The sequence below is a fragment of the Gopherus flavomarginatus genome, chromosome 10, assembly GCF_025201925.1.
Source record: "Gopherus flavomarginatus isolate rGopFla2 chromosome 10, rGopFla2.mat.asm, whole genome shotgun sequence".
Lineage (NCBI taxonomy): Eukaryota > Metazoa > Chordata > Testudines > Testudinidae > Gopherus > Gopherus flavomarginatus.
The window spans coordinates 72509260-72523423 of NC_066626.1; the positions used below are offsets into that span (position 1 = coordinate 72509260).

Below are 14164 nucleotides of genomic sequence, written 5' to 3' on the forward strand. Positions count from 1 at the left end.
AACTCTTTCCATTTCAGGAATGCAGAAAATCTGTGCTACCTACCATTAAGTTCTCCATCAACATTACTACTATAGAGCTGCACTGAGCCATGAGGCCAGCAAAAGGGATATCAGTTTTCCCTTGCACTCCTTTCTCATGAACCATTACTTTGATCTGCCATGGAACCTTTCGGATAAAACATCTTATCTGCCTCTTAAAGAAGCTGTAGCCCAAAATTGTACTTCCCTTCAGTTTCAATACATCTGGCTCCAGAAAAAAGTGAGTCACTCAAAAGGAAAAGAACAGCTACTAACCTTTCCATAACTGTTGTTCTTTGAGATGTGTTGCTCATGTCCATTCCATGTTGGATGTGTGTGCACCATGTGCACTGTCGTCAGAGATTTTCCCTTAGTGGTATCTATCAGGCCATCTCTAAGCACCCTCTGGGGTGCCATGTACTCATGCGCCAGCATGAGGGGACTGGACAGTCCCGCACCCTTTCATTTCCGTCTTGCCCGTAATTCTGACAGAAGGGCAGAAAGGTGAGTCACGAAATGGACATGAATAACAACACATCTCAAAGAACAAGTTACGGAAAGGTTAGTAACCATTTTTATTTCGAGTGCTCGGAGTTCATGGACATGCATATTGCAACACTGCTCATCCAAACTTGGCATTATCTCTGGACTGCTGAGTGATGGCCTAGTAGCGGGAGAAGAAGGTATGTACTGATGACCAGGTCGCAGCTCTGCAAATGTCCTAGATCAGAATCTGGGCCAGAAACGACACTGATGAAGCTTGAGCTCCTATCAAAGGAGTGATCAAGATAGCAGGAGGTGGAATGCCAGCCTGTTTATAGCACATATGAATACAGGAGGTGACTGAGGATGAGATTCTCTGGGCTGAGACCTGCAAGCCTTTCATCCTGTTTGCTACTGCCATGAATTTACAGAACGGATTGGTCCTATCAACATAGAAGGCCAGGGCACATCTAACGTCCAGTGAGTGGAGATGCCGCTCCTCTGAACTGGTGTGCTGTTTCAAGAAAAGAACTGGCAGGAAAATAGACTGGTTACTATGAAACTGCAAGACTACCTTTGGGAGAAATACCAGGAGGGGGTGCAGTTGAACCTTGTCCCTAATGAACACCATACACAGGGGTTCTGACGTAAGGGCCCTAATTTCTGAGACTCTCCTGGCTTAGGTAATTGCCACCAGAAAGGCAATCTTCCAGGAGAGATCTGGCAAAAGGCACAATGCCAGCAGCTCAAAGGGAGGGCCCATGAGAGTCTTAACAAAACCAGATTTAGGTCCCACAGTGGAATCGGTTCACAAATTTGAGCGTCAAGTCTCTCTATCTCTTTGAGAAAGCAGATGGACATTTCATAAGAGAAGACAGACTTACCATCCACTGGAAAGTGGAAGACTGAGATTGCCGCCAGATGTACTTTGACTGATGAAAAGGCCAGACCTTTTTGTTTCAGATGGAGCAGGTATTCCAGCACAGACTGGAGGGACGACTGGATCAGTGAGAGATCTTGTTGGGACGACCACACCGAGAAGCATTTCCACTTGGCTAGGTAAGTCGCTCTAGTAAACGATTTTCTACCACCCAGCAAGACTGGGAGGACTTGCTCTGAGCAAGCCTGTTCCTCCAGGTTCAACCATGGAACTGCCATGCAGTCATGTGAAGGGCCCCGAGGTTCAGGTGGTTTTGAGAGATCAGGTCCATGGCAGGGGTCCAGAAACATGCCAAACCAGTGCTGTTGTGGCCACACAGAGTCTACACATAACCTGTGCCTTGTCTTGCTTGACTTTCAGAAGGATCTTCTGCACTAGAAGAACTGGGGGAAAACGCACAGAACAGGAGGTCTGTCCATGGAAGCAGGAAAGCATCTGAGAGGGAGCCTGGTCTGTGACGGCACAGTGAGCAAAACTGCTGACATTTCCTGTCCTGCCTGGTTGTGAACCAATCTACCTGGGGACACTCCCACCTCTGGAAGATGGATCTGGTCACCTCTGGGTGAAGGGACCACTTGTGGTGAGAAAAGAAAACCTGCTGAGGTGATCTGCCAGAGCATTCCAGGTTCCCAGAAGATGTGAAAGAAGCCAGGGTGAAAGAAGTCCCTCTAAGCTAAGAGAGGTTCTAACTATATACACTATCTACACTATGTACACTAAACTAGAAATTAAGATTAAAATAAAACTAAACTAGAGAATAACAGGAAAAATCACTGAATGAACGCCTTGCCAAAGCAAGCGGACCTCTTCCAGCGACCGTCATGGGCGATAAGAATGAACTGAGAGGACACAGGGCCAGCTGGGCCCCTTATACCAGTGCATGAGTGTGCAGCACCAGAGGGTGCTATGGCTAGCCCGACAGATACCACTGAGAAAAAATTCTCTGGCAACTGTGCACGCAGCGCACACATACCTAACATGGAATGGATATGAGCAAGCTCTCAAAGAAGCAGGGGCTATGTGGTACCCACTTACATTACGATTCAACTTCAAATGCTTGTTATTAAAAGTAACCTTGTCATTATTAACCTATAAGAAAACTCGCCTCATGAAGAATGGACTGGCACAAAGCACTGTAAATAGCCAGCAGCGTCCAATATACTTGTATACACACTTTTAAACACTGAGGTGCCTTTTCAAAAACATTTTAAATAGAAAAAAATAAGCCTAGCAAGATCTCTTGACTGAACTCTAGAGAGAAATCTGGGCCAAATTCTTAACTGACATGAAATGGTCAGCTATAGCAATTTACATTAGAAGAGACTCAAGCCCTAGATTCTTAAACCAGGGTTCAGCCACATCTTTAAAGAAAATTTGCCACTGAACATGACCAGAATAAATTTCTTAAAACACCTTAGGAATTATCCTGCTGTGCTGAAGAAACCATCGCAAGGAAAAGCTTGGATAAATAAATCAAGTATTTTACAGTGTCCATTTTCAGACATTACTACTATTCAGTAAATTTTTGCTTCTGAATAATAACTGTCACATAAATCTAAAGAACAGCATTAAGTACTTTTTGGTTAAAAAAATCAAGATCAAGTGGGGTTTTATTCCACAATTATATTCTTAAATAATTATTTAACAAATCACTTCTGAAAGATTCTTACTAAGGCTGTTAAGCGATTAAAAAAATAGATCGTGCGATTAATCGCACTGTTAATAATAGAATACCATTTATTTAAATATTTTTGGATGTCTTCTACATTTTCAAATATATTGATTTCAATTACAACATAGAACACAAAGTGTAGTGCTCACTTTACATTTATTTTTTATTACAAATATTTGTGCTATAAAAAAAGAAATAGTATTTTTCAATTCACCTCATACAAGTACTGTAATGCAATCTCTTTATCATGAAAGTTGAACTTACAAATGTAGAATTATATAAAAAAACTGCATTCAAAAATAAAACAATGTAAAACTTTAGAGCCTATGAGTCCACTCACTCCAATTTCTTGTTCAACCAATCACTCAAACAAACAAATTTGTTTATATTTGCAGGAGATAATGCTTCCCACTTCGTTTACAATGTCACCTGAAAGTGATAACAGGCGATCGCATGGGACTGTTATAGCTGCCATTGCAAGAGATTTATGTGCCAGAGGCGCTAAAAATTCATATGTTCCTTCATGCTCCATCAACCATTCCAGAGGACATGTGTCCATGCTAATGAAGGGTTCTGCTCAATAATGATCCAAAACAGTGCAGACCGACACATGTTCACTTTCATCATCTGAGTCAGATGCTACCAGCAGGTTTTTTTTTTTTTGTTGTTGTTGTTGCTGTTGTTTTGAGGTTTGGGTTCTGTAGTTTCCACATCGGAGTGTTGCTCTTTTAAGACTTCTGAAAGCATACTCCACACCTCATCCCTCTCAGATTTTGGAAGGCACTTCAGATTCTTAAACCTTGGTTCAAGTGCCATAGCTATTCTTTAGAAATCTCACATTGGTACCTTCTTTGCATTCTGTCAAATCTGCAGTGAAAGTGTTCTTAAAACCAACAACATGTACTGGGTCATCATCTGAGACTGCTACAACATGAAATATATGGCAGAATGCAGGTAAAACAGAGCAGGAGACATACTATTCTCACCCAAGGAGTTCAGTTACAAAATTCAATTAATGCATATTTTTTTAAACGAGCGTCATCAGCATGCAAGCATGTCCTCTGGAATGGTGGGCAAAGCATGTTTTTGAGTGCAGTTATGTAACAAAAAAAAAAATCTACATTTGTAAGTTGCGCTTTCACCACAAAGAGATTGCATTACTGTACTTGTATGTGGTGAATTGAAAAATACTATTTCTTTTGTTTCTCATTTTACAGTGCAAATATTTGTAATAAAAATAATAATATAAAGTAAGCACTGTACACTTTGTATTCTGTGTTGTAACTAAAATCAATATATTTGAAAATGTAGAAAAACATCCAAAAATATTTAATAAATTTCAATTTGTATTTTACTGTTTAACAGTGCAATTAAAATTGCAATTAATCACGATTAATTTTTTTAATCATGATTACTTTTTTTGAGGTAATCGCTTGAGTTAACTGTGATTAATCGACAGCCCTAACTCTCTCACGTTTAAGCCCTAAATGAGGACTGATTTAACACAGAAGTTAAGCATGAAATGCTGAGAGATTGCTGGATTTACACTATCACTGTTAATGATAAAGACAAACATGAACTGGTAGTGAGAGGTTTACTGTAAAAAAGTTCAACAAAACAAGCATAATTCTGAAGTTCTGCATTAAAACACAAAGCCCTAGTGGAAGATATTTGTCCTGGGAAATCAGAAGATATGAAAAACTAGACCAGATACTGCATTTGGAATGAATCTGTGTCTGCATTCAGAGAGAGAGAGCCCAACTGGTTACCCCACACGTGTGGCAAAGGGAACAGAATTTAACTCCCCCTAGAACACAGGATTCTACCACTTGAGCTACAGGACAACTACTTTTTAAGCCATCAGCAGTTTTGTCTGCAGGCCAGCCACTAAAGGGTAGTAGTTCACACTTTAGACACAATAAAAGTAAATTAGTTTTAAAATACCTGCATACAACACAGCCTCAATGCGGTCCTTGATATGCTCAGAGTTACTTTCAGATGCAAGTGCAAGATGTGATGTTCCATTAGGAGATGGAACCACCAGAGGTCCTATTAAAAATGCACATGCTGCACCAAGATAATTGAGCAATGATGCAATAGCTGTTGCAGTGGCACGTTCATCAGGAGAAAACCAGGTAGTGGAGAGAAATGGAGCAGCATTCATTACAGTTGGACCTGCCAATCCATTTAACAGCTGCCCTCCATGAATCAGTCTGAAATGGAGAAAAGAATACACAGACATTTACAAAGTAATTATTTAAACACTATATAAGATATAGAATGCACTAAAATGTGTAACTCCACAAAAGACATGCAGAAATCATTAGCAGAAAAGGAATATTCTATACTAAGAGAAGCAGGACTAGATTCATGAATTTAGAAGCTACTTTGTTCTTACTAGCACTTAAATGAATGGAGAAGTTAAATGTTCTCTTCAAAGAAGGAATGGTGAACGGAATAAAAGAGTGACATTGCTTTGGAGAGGAGGATAGCATGATAGGGTATAAAGGAAGAAAGAGGCAGAGGGTATGGCTACATCTGGAATTTCAAAGCGCTGCCCTGGCAGCGCTGCGGGAGCGCTGCCGCGGCAGCGCTTTGAAGTGTGAGTGTAGTCAGAGCGGCAGCGCTGGGAGAGAGCTCTCCCAGCGCTGCATGTAAACCACATCCCTTACGGGTGTAGCGTGCAGCGCTGGGAGCCGCGCTCCCAGCGCAGCTGCCCTGATTACACTGATGCTTTACAGCACCGTATCTTGCAGCGCCCAGGGGGGTGTTTTTTCACACCCCAGTTGCAGCGCTGTAAAGTGTGAGTGTAGCCAAGGCCTCGAGTCACAGTCAAGCTTCAAAATGTTAAACCTAACCCCATGTGTGTTATGCAGGCATGAGTCCCACTGGGAGTTTTAAACCCCTTATCAGGTTTCAATTTTGGATCTATCACAAAGCCCTTATGCATATTTTCATTATATTATTTACTTCCACACTACTGGAAGATATACGCTAAAAGCCAGATAAGATTGGACCCTTAGTTGTTCTGAGACAGAATCATATTCTGCTATTTAGAACAGCCATGTAGCAAAATACAATTTCCCTTTCCCTGCCCCCTCTCTGATGCACTTTCACTTGGGTCTAACAGCTAATGGCTGGAAATCAAAACAAAGGTATTAGTCCCAAACACTATAGACACTGAACACACACATCCAGCACTGTCACCGTCAGCACACACGGAGGAATTTCTGAGGTCTCTTATAAACAAGGAATCGAGCTAGAAACCTTCCACTTTGACCTTTGCAAATATAATCAGACTTGAGATGCCAAGCAAGACCTTTTGGAATTTATAAAAGACATGAAGTCTAAAAAAGCAGTCAGGGACAACCTAGCTAGCAAGCCAGCCAAAATCATTTTCAATCTCCAAAAGGGATACACCTTAAGATGAGAGTGGAGGGGATTTCAAAATTTATTTTGAAGGTTATTTTTAAAAAATGAAATGTGAACCCTCTGTTACTGCTGCAAGAACAGTCATAAGAAACACAACAATATGGTCTAAAAATGGGAAACATAAGCCAAGCTTAACCAGCATTTAGGCAACACTTCAAGCCACAGATGCTGAACGTCATAGAGCATTGCAGGAGCTTTAGAACGTAAGATCTCAAGAAAAGGCTGATAGACAGTTTATCAAGTTAAAAATCTAACATTTGCCTATAAAAAAAACCTGATGAATTCCACTCATTCAACATTAATTTCAATCCAAATCTATTAAGGAAACTTATAAAAGATACTTTCGAGCAAAAAAACACCATCACATACCATCTAAAGGAAACATTTTATTGACTCTTTACTTGAGGCTTAAATTATATTAACGATTAAATAAAAGGAAAAATATCTGTTATAAATCTAACAATTAGATGTGTTATCCTTTCTTTGTAATATGCAACCGCAGCTATACTATCTCATGCTCTGATTTTAATGGACATCGCAAGCTAAGCAGGATCAAGCATGTTCAATTCTTAGATTGGAGGACCCAAAAAATCCCAAATGAACAGTTACTGACCTTGTGTAACAAGTTGTTCTTCAAGATGTGTTGCTCATGTTGCGGCCCTGCAAATGTCTTGGATTGGAACCTGGACCAGAAATGCTGCTGAAGAGGCCTGCACTCTTGTGGAATGAGCAGTCAGGATGGCAGGCAGTGGAACATTCGCTTGCTCGTAGCATGCCTGAACACAGGAGGTTATACAGGATGAGATTCTTTGAGCTGAAACCAGTAGGCCTTTCATCCTCTCTGCTGTTGTCACAAAAAGTTGCATGGATCTGAGAAGTAGTTTAGTTCTTTCGATGCAGAAAGTGAGGGCACACCTAACATCCAATGAGTGAAGCTGCCACTCTTCTGAATTCTTGTACCGCTTCAGGAAGAAGACGGTCATAAAAAGGCTTGCTTGCTATGGAACTGTGAAACCACCTTTAGCAGGCAGATGGGGGTGCAGTTGAATCTTGTCCTTGAAGAACACAGAGTATGATGGTTCTAATGTGAGGGCGCCGATTTCAAAGACCCTTCTAGCTGAGGTAATTGCTATCAGGAAGGCAACCTTCCAAGAGAGAAACAGCAGAGGAGATGATACTAGCAGCTCAAAGGGAGGGCATGTGAGTTTTGATAGGATCGAGTTCAATCCCACGGGGGAATTGTTTGCAAACCTGAGGGTGAAGTCTCTCTAACCCCTTAAGAAAGCAAATTGTCATCTCGTGAGAGAAAACTGACCGACTGCCCACTGGCGGATAGAAGGCTGAAACTGCTGCTAGGTGTACCTTGACAGATGTGTGTGCCGTGCCCTGTTTTAGGTGAAGCAAGTACTCCAGAACAGACAGAAGGAAAACCAAGCCAGACAAAGGCCTCATTGGGATGACCATATCAAGAAACACTTTTACTTGGTGAGGTAGGTAGCCCTAGTGGACGGCTTCCTACTACCCAGCAAGACTTGTCAAATGTGTTCTGAACAGGCTTGCTCCTCCAAGTTCAGCCACGGAGCTTCCATGTGATCATGTAAAGGGACCTGACATTCGGTGGAGCAAACGGATGTGGTATTGTGAAATCAGGTCTGAACAGAGTGGGAGTGATAGCAGGGGTGCTACTGTAAGTTTAACAGCATGCCGAATCAGTGTTGGCATGGCCATGCCAGGGCCATAAGAATAACTCTCACCCTGTCCTGCTTGATTTTTAGAAGGACATTGTGTACTAGAGGAACTGTAGAAAATACACAGTATAGGAGCTCTGTCCATGGAAACAGGAAGGCATCTGAAAGGGAGCCAGGGCTGTGCCCATGCAGTCAGCAAAACTGATGGCATTTTCTGTTCTGCTTGGTCGTGAACAGGTCTACCTGGGGAGATCCTCACCTTTGGAAGATGAACCTGGTGACCTCTGGGTGAAGGGACCACTCGTGGTAAAAGGAGACAGATCTGTTGAGGTGATGAGCCAGGATGTTCCAGGCCCTTGGAGGATGGGAAGCCTCGAGACAGATGAAATGCTTCATGCACAAGTCCCATAGATGGATGGCCTACTGACATAGAGCAGAGGAGCATACTCCTCCCTGCTTGCTGATGTAGAACATGGCCGTGGTGTTGTCCATCAGTACTCGCATCACCTTGCCTGTGGGAAAGAAACACTCGGCAAGGTAAGCAGATGGCTCTTAACTCCCTGACATTTTTATGCCCAGATCAGCTCTTCCAGGGACCACAGGCCCTGCCTCTTGAGGTGATCACGGTGGGCTCCCCAACCTAGGTCTGAAGTGTTCGACACTAGGGACACAGATGGCTGGGGGGCAACAAAGGGAATGCCCACCACTGCTGACTGGAGGTCTCTTCCATCAGTTGAGGGACGCAAGGATCGGGCCGGAACAGTAACTACTGAGTCCAAGTGGTGTTTGTTCAGTGAGTACATTGAAGCTAACGATGCCTGGAGAGACCTGAGGCGCAGCCTTGCATGCCATACATGGAAGTGCACGCGGCCATGTGTACAGGAGCTTGAGGCAAACCTGGGCTGTTCTGACTGGGTAGGCTGTGACCTGGGATATCAGAGCCGACATTGTGTGGAATCGAGCCCCTGGAAGGAAGGCTCTGGCCTGGGTTGAGTCGAGCACTGGCCCGATAATCTCTATTCCCTATACTGGAATGAGAATCGACTTTAGTTCATTTATCAATTGGCCCAGTGTTCAGAAAGTGGCTTGGACCAGGCCCGTGCTGTTCTTTACTTGGGCCTCTGAGCAACCCTTGATCAGCCAGTCATCAAGATACAGGTAGACTTGAACGTCTTGCTTTCTGAGGAAGGTTGCTACCACCATTATGCATTTGGTAAAAACCCAAGGGGCTGCAGACAAGCCAAATGCAAGGAGGGTGAACTGGTAATGGGTCTGGTTTACAATAAATCTGAAGAATCTTCTGTAGCCATGGAAGATGGTGTCATAACCTAGTCCCAGATTTGGACCTTAGCGTCCAAAATATGGGGGTTAGCATGAAAACCTCCAAGCTTAGTTACCAGCTTGGACCTGGTAAAGCTGCCACCACCCAAAAAATTAGAGAGTGTTTTGGGGCACTCTGGTCCCCCCAAACCTTCCCTGGGGACCCCAAGACCCAAATCCCTTGAGTCTCACAACAAAGGGAAATAAACCTTTTCCCTTCCCCCCTCCAGGTGTTCCTGGAGAGACACACAGAAGCAAGCTCCGTGAATCTAAACAGAGGGATTCCACCCTCCCCGTTTCCAGCCTTGGAAAACAAAAGTACCGAGAGCTAATCTCTCTTCCCCCCTCACCCAGAGGGAATGCAAAGTCAGGCTAGTAAATCTAACACACACAGATTTCCCCCTGACTTCTTCCTCCCACCAATTCCCTGGTGAGCACAGACTCAATTCCCTGGAGTTCCCCACTAAAGAAAAACTCCAACAGGTCTTAAAAAGAAAGCTTTATGTAAAAAGAAAGAAAAATACATAAAAATGGTCTCTGTATCAAGGTGACAAATACAGGGTCAATTGCTTAAAAGAAATATGAATAAACAACCTTATTCAAAAAGAATACAATTCAAAACACTCCAGCAACTATACCCATGTAAATACAAAAGAAAAACAATAGAAACCTTACTGCCTTACTATATTTGTACTTACAACTTGGAAACAGAAGATTAGAAAGCAGGAAACAGAAATCCTCCCATAGCCGAGAGAGAGACAGGCAGAAGACCAAAGAACAAAGGACTCACACACAAACTTCCCTCCACCCAGATCTGAAAAAGTCTGGTTTCCTGATTGGTCCTCTGGTCAGGTGTTTCAGGTACTTCTTTCCAGGTGTAAGAGACATTAACCCTTAGCTATCTGTTTATGACAGATGGAAATGTAAAAGTAAGTATCTTAAGTTGAGGGCGGAGCACAAATCCTCTGGATTGAAGGAGGGGATGATGGAGACCAGGGAGATCAGGCGACACCTCAGTTTCTTGAGAACTGTTGAGGCGAAGCAGGTCCAGGATGGGACAAAACCTCACCCTCCCCCCTTGGTTTTTGGGATTAAGAAATATCGGGAGTAAAACTCTTTCCCTCTCAATTTTTGAAGTGACTCTTCCACAGCCCCCATCTGTAGGAGGATCTGCACCTCCTGGGCTAAGAGTTGCTCATGAGAAGGTTCCCTGAAGAAGGAAGAGGGTGGGAGGGAGGGGTGGATGAAAACTGAAGAGTATAACCATTTACCACTCTATTTAGCACCCAGGGGTCTGATGTGATGTGGGACCACACTGGGCTGAAGTGTGAAAATCGGTCCAAAATCAAAGGGGGGGGGAGCAGGATTCAAAGCAGGAACTGATATAGTGCCCTTAGGTGCACTTTCAAAAGGCATGTTTGGGGCCACTGGAGTACCTATGTGATCCTGGCATCGAAGTTGAGGTAGACAGAAGTGGTTGATGACACTTGTAACCTCTGCCCCTTCTTTTTACCAGGTCCTGTGTTGGTGGTGGAGCCAAAAAGTGGACTGGCTGTTGAGCCCTAAAGTTCTTCCTCAGAGTAGATGGTGCATAGAGGCCTAGCGACCTGAAGGTAGCCCTTGAGTCCTTTAGGCCATGGATCTTTGTGTCTGTTTGCACTGAAAAAAAACGATGAGCCTTCAAAACAGAGGTCCTGAATCGACAGCTGAACATCCTGAGGTAGCCCCAAAAACTACCAGTCAAGAGCATCGCCTCATGGCCACTGCAGAGGCCATCATCCTGGCTGTGTGTCGGGTGGGTCCAGTGCCGCCTGAAGTGAGGCTCTGGCAACATTCTTTCCTTCCTTTAAGAGGGCAGAAAATGTCTGCCTTTAGTCCTGAGACACAGTCTTTAAAGTTGTACAAGAAGTCCCACAAATTGTAATCGTATCTCCCCAGCAGGGCTTGGGGAGTCCACCTGTCAAATTTTCTCCCAAACAGATAGAGTTTCCTTGTGCCCTTCTGTTTGTGGGTAGTACTTTCTTAGCCCTGTCTAGACCTCTCATTAGCTGCCGATATAACTAGGGAGCCAGGAAGGGGATTACAGTATAGGTATTTGTACCCTTTGGCTGGCACACAGAATTTCTTCTCTACCCTCTTCAAAGTGGCAGGGAGAGAACATGGGGTGTGCAAGAGGAGTTGTTCCAGCAACCATCATGGACAATAAGGAACTGAAAGGAGGTGGGGGCCAGTGAGACCTCCTATACCAGCACATAGGTGTGAGGCATCAAAGGACGCTAGAGCCGGCCCCATGGATACCACTGAGGGAAAAATCTCCAGCAACAATGCATGCAGCACGCACACACCTAATGTGGAATGTACATGAGCAAACACTTGAAGAAGAATCTGGTGATTAAGCAGAGAGATTAAATCAGTACTGAAACAATGCTCCAGAATGGGTTAAGAAATGACATGCTGTCTTTGAGCAAGTTGCAAAATGAAGACCTATTATCTTTGTAAAGGTCTATAATCGCATATATAACCTCAGAGATACAAAAATATTCATTTCACTGTACGAACCCAAGATGGAGACATCATGTTTTAATTCAGTACATTATCCAAATAACTTAAATGAGGGGGGAAATTTTTTTGAATTAAAGACTTCACATTTGTCTCTTCAGTTAATTTTCTTTAACTCATGATTTCATTCCTTTCCCATTTAGTATGACATCTTTTTAATTATATCATGCCAGTTCTATTTGCCTCTTAGTCATCTATAAAGCCTGGTGCTATCCCATCGTATAGCCTATTTCTTTTACGAGTATTTTCACATTATTTTTCAAATGACAATATTTTAGGTTTTTAAATTTCAACTTTATTCTCTCAACTATTTGTGCTTCCAGAGTATTTCCTGCTTCAAATGTGTATGCATATGTTTGTATTGTTAATTTAATTTTATCCTTCATTCATGAACTTGCTTGAATTACGTTACTTTTCAAGAGAAGGAGATTATTTTCACTGTTCCTCTATGTATCTCTAGCTTGTCTCCCAAAGGAGATGGAAGAGATACTCAAAATGTGGTTCAGTGCATTCAGTAGCAACCTACTACTATACTCTAGGAGACAAATATATACCAGCTAATACAGATGACAGAAATATGAACACAATAGTATCAAGGATTGCTATTGTTACAGGGTCTTGCTATCTATGAACTAGATTCGGTCTAAAAGACTATCAAGACTATTTCCTAAAGACCCTCATCAGCACTAAAAATTGCTCTAACATTAGAACATTTGTTCCCATTATTTCCCCATTTTCTTCTGTTTGTGTTATCCAAAAGGAGCAAAGAGCAACTACATTTTTTTCCTACAGCCTTACACTGTAATTTAAGTTTGATTCTGTAATACAAGATGTCTTTTGTATGAAAGGTGATGACTGCAAGAGAATTTTAGTCCAGTTCTGAACCCAGCTGGAAATTTTTAAGACCTGACACACTTAACAGTTGAATTTTGATTGATTCTGTGTTCATCTCTGTTCTGCTCTCAGATTTCTACATTAATTAGATGAATATTGGGAAAGTATTTTCAGGTACCAAGCAACATAGAAAGTATTGAGCTCAAATAACAGAAAATATCTCAAGAGTGTGACGCTTTTTATCACAATCATGAAAAAAAATTACGACAGAAAAATGTGATAAGGAATTTAACACAGCCTTATAAAATAACCAATTGATCTGCTTCTGCCTTAAAATGGAAGTGGGTGAGTGCAGGCCTGATTAAAATACCATCTTGGCAGCCATCTTAGAAACCCATGTTTAGGAGCACTTTCTGGATATCTGCTCCTTTGGCTAGTGAATTTGGCATTAAGTGAAACTTACATTTGGAGGGTGGGTCGTGGATTCTCTGCTAAAAACTTTTTGACTCAGGGAGTGGCACTGGTTTTAGTCTTTCAACTTTAAGTATCATGTATTACAGCATTCTACAATAAGGAGTGCTTGTAAAGACATGTATAGGATAAAAATTAACTGCCATACAAGTTGACAGGTCATGTGAATCATCCAATTGTCCTAGATCATCTTTTTAGTTAGCGAGAGACAGGGCAATGGAGAATCTGCATAGAACAATAGAGGCTGAGATTCCAAAGAGCTCTGTAGTCCATCCTGTTTGCCTCTTTTCAAGGTCTTTATCAAGTTTAATTGTAAATGATTTAAGCTATAGAGTTTTTACACTTCCCTCAGGTCACTAATCCACATCCAAAGACTGGTCTACGCTGAAAATTTACACTGGCCTAGCTATGTCTCTCTTAGGGGTGTGAAAAATCCACACTCAAGAGATGTAGCTATGCCCACCTAGCCCTCTGTGTAGACAGTGCTAGGTCAACAGAAGAAGTCTTCCATCAACCTAGGTACCACCTCTCAGGCAGGCAGATTACCTACAGCAACAGGAGATCCCCTCCTGTCACTGTAGAGTGTCTACACTGAAGTGCTACAACACTACAGCTGTGCCGCTGCAGTGTTTTAAGTGTAGACATAGCCTAAAGACTGGGAGTGGATGAGTCACTACAAGAACTAAAAAAAACCGAATTTCCCTATGCTAATTTGCCCATACTGTTACTCTCACTTTCTTGTGAACT

The 14164-nt window shown here is 42.5% G+C and overlaps 1 protein-coding gene across 2 annotated transcripts in view; it reads right to left on the minus strand.

Moving 5' to 3' along the window:
- SLC49A4 (solute carrier family 49 member 4) overlaps window positions 1–14164 on the minus strand; it is a 136600-nt gene that overhangs the window by 47984 nt on the left and 74452 nt on the right. For both annotated transcript variants that reach the window (XM_050917092.1, XM_050917093.1), the window contains one exon: window positions 5058–5326. In XM_050917092.1, coding sequence (XP_050773049.1) covers window positions 5058–5326 — 269 coding nt within the window. The remainder of the gene's footprint in view (window positions 1–5057; window positions 5327–14164) is intronic.